This window comes from Elephantulus edwardii, unplaced genomic scaffold (assembly GCF_000299155.1).
Source record: "Elephantulus edwardii isolate Elephantulus edwardi_28Jun2011 unplaced genomic scaffold, EleEdw1.0 scaffold00023, whole genome shotgun sequence".
Lineage (NCBI taxonomy): Eukaryota > Metazoa > Chordata > Mammalia > Macroscelidea > Macroscelididae > Elephantulus > Elephantulus edwardii.
This window is the reverse complement of record NW_006399773.1, coordinates 21525554-21527387: the sequence shown is the minus strand read 5'-3', so window position 1 is coordinate 21527387 and position 1834 is coordinate 21525554. Positions and strand designations below refer to the sequence as shown.

Below are 1834 nucleotides of genomic sequence, written 5' to 3'. Positions count from 1 at the left end.
AATGGAGTACCTTGATAATTGTGTAAGCAATTATTCACTGGCTTTTACTTACATGAAAATATTGTTTCTGTTAATGATCATTCAAAGGCTCTCTAAAGATTACTAGGAAAGAGTGAGGGGGGAGAGATGGGATAGAAGTCACAATGTCAGCCCAGTTGACATGTGAAAGCTGCCATGCACAATAGGCAAACCCCAAACCATTGTCAATGAGTCAGTCTCAACTCACAGTGGCTCACAGGTTAGAGTAGAGTTAACTGCTCCACAGTTTCCAAAGCTGTAATTTTTAAGGAAGCCAACTGTCGCGTCTCTCTTCTGTGGAGCAAGGGGACAGAACCTCTGATGTTTTGGTTAGCAGTGAAATATTTTAACCACTGTGCTACCTGGGCTCATTCTTAGTACACTCACTCTCTCATTTCTTTCAAGCCAGAACTGACTCCTAACAGACCTGTCGCTGGGTTTCCAAATCTGTAAATCACAGAAGACAAAACATCTATTTTTTCTCCTGATTTTTTTTATGCTTTTTGGCTAGTGGATTCTATCCACTAGAGAGGTGTGATTATTGAGTTCAGCACAACTTCTTACAGGATACACTAGGAAATTGGAGACAGGAAAAAGACTAGGGAAAACATAAAAGCGAAAAGCCAAACTCATTGCTATCAAGTTGATTTTGACAGGTGGGGCTCCCTGTGGTATAGAGGAATGTCTCAAGTTCTGAGCCACATGTTCTGTCAGGTTCTATACACAAGCCCATGCTTTGTAGAGTTCTCTTGGCTGGGATCTTTAAAGGAGTTGTCTAGGTCTTTCTTCTGTGGCAGTGCTTGAGTGGGTTCTAGCCATAAAACTTAAATTTAGCAACTGTATATAAAACTGAATCTGGAAGAGTCCATTTTCTGTTATAAATATCTATACTTTCCTTTTCTTTTTCATGTTCTTTCCTTATCCTGAACTGTATCTTTCCTCCATGTCTCCTTTCTTTTATTTCCTTCTATACATTCTGCTATCCAAGAATTTCTTCTGCTAATTAAAATCCTAAAGTTAAATGGATCTTGGAAGAAAGCAGAGAGTACCAGAGGAACGTTTATCTGTGTTTCATTGATTATGCAGAGGCTTTTGACTGTATGGATCACAACAAGCTGTGGATGACTCTGAGAAGAATGGATCCCAGGACACTTGATTGTGCTTATGTGAAACCTATACTTGGACCAAGGGGCAGTCATCAGAACAGAGGAAGGAGACAGTGTATGCCAGGGATGTATTCTGTCTCTATACTGTTTCAATCTATATGCAGAACAGATCTTTCAGGATTGCCGGGCTGTATGAGGAAGAATGTGGAATCAGGACTGGAGGAATATTCCTCAACAACCTGCGTTATGCAGATGACATAGCCCTGTTTGCTGAAACTGAGGAGGATCTGGAGCACTTTCTGCAGAGGGTCAAGGACTGCAGCCTTCAATATGGAGTGAAGGTCAACATCAAGAAAACAAAGATTCTCTTCTGAGAGGAAGAAGCAACACGGAGGGAACGGGGGCAATTTGAGACCGCAGCCAGTACCATGAGCCTCCTCAACAAGCCCACGAGTGAGATGACCCGGGAGGAGCTGCAGAAGCGAGAGGAGGAGGAGTTTAACAAGGGCCCGCTCTCCGTGCTCACGCAGTCGGTCAAGAACAGCACGCAAGTGCTCATCAACTGTCGCAACAAGAAGATCCTGGGCCGTGTGAAGGCCTTCGACAGGCACTGCAACATGGTGCTGGAGAAAGTGAAGGAGATGTGGATCGAGGTCCCCAAGAGTGGCAAGGGCAAGAAGTCCAAACCCGTCAACAAGGACCGCTACGTC

The 1834-nt window shown here is 43.8% G+C and overlaps 1 protein-coding gene across 1 annotated transcript in view; it reads left to right on the top strand.

Moving 5' to 3' along the window:
* The first annotated feature begins 1552 nt into the window (after nucleotides 1-1552).
* The window catches only part of LOC102843198 (small nuclear ribonucleoprotein Sm D2-like), a 28868-nt gene continuing 28586 nt past the window's right edge, over nucleotides 1553-1834 (top strand). Inside the window, exon 1 of the mRNA XM_006882732.1 lies at nucleotides 1553-1831. Within this exon, the coding sequence (XP_006882794.1) occupies nucleotides 1553-1831 (279 nt within the window). The remainder of the gene's footprint in view (nucleotides 1832-1834) is intronic.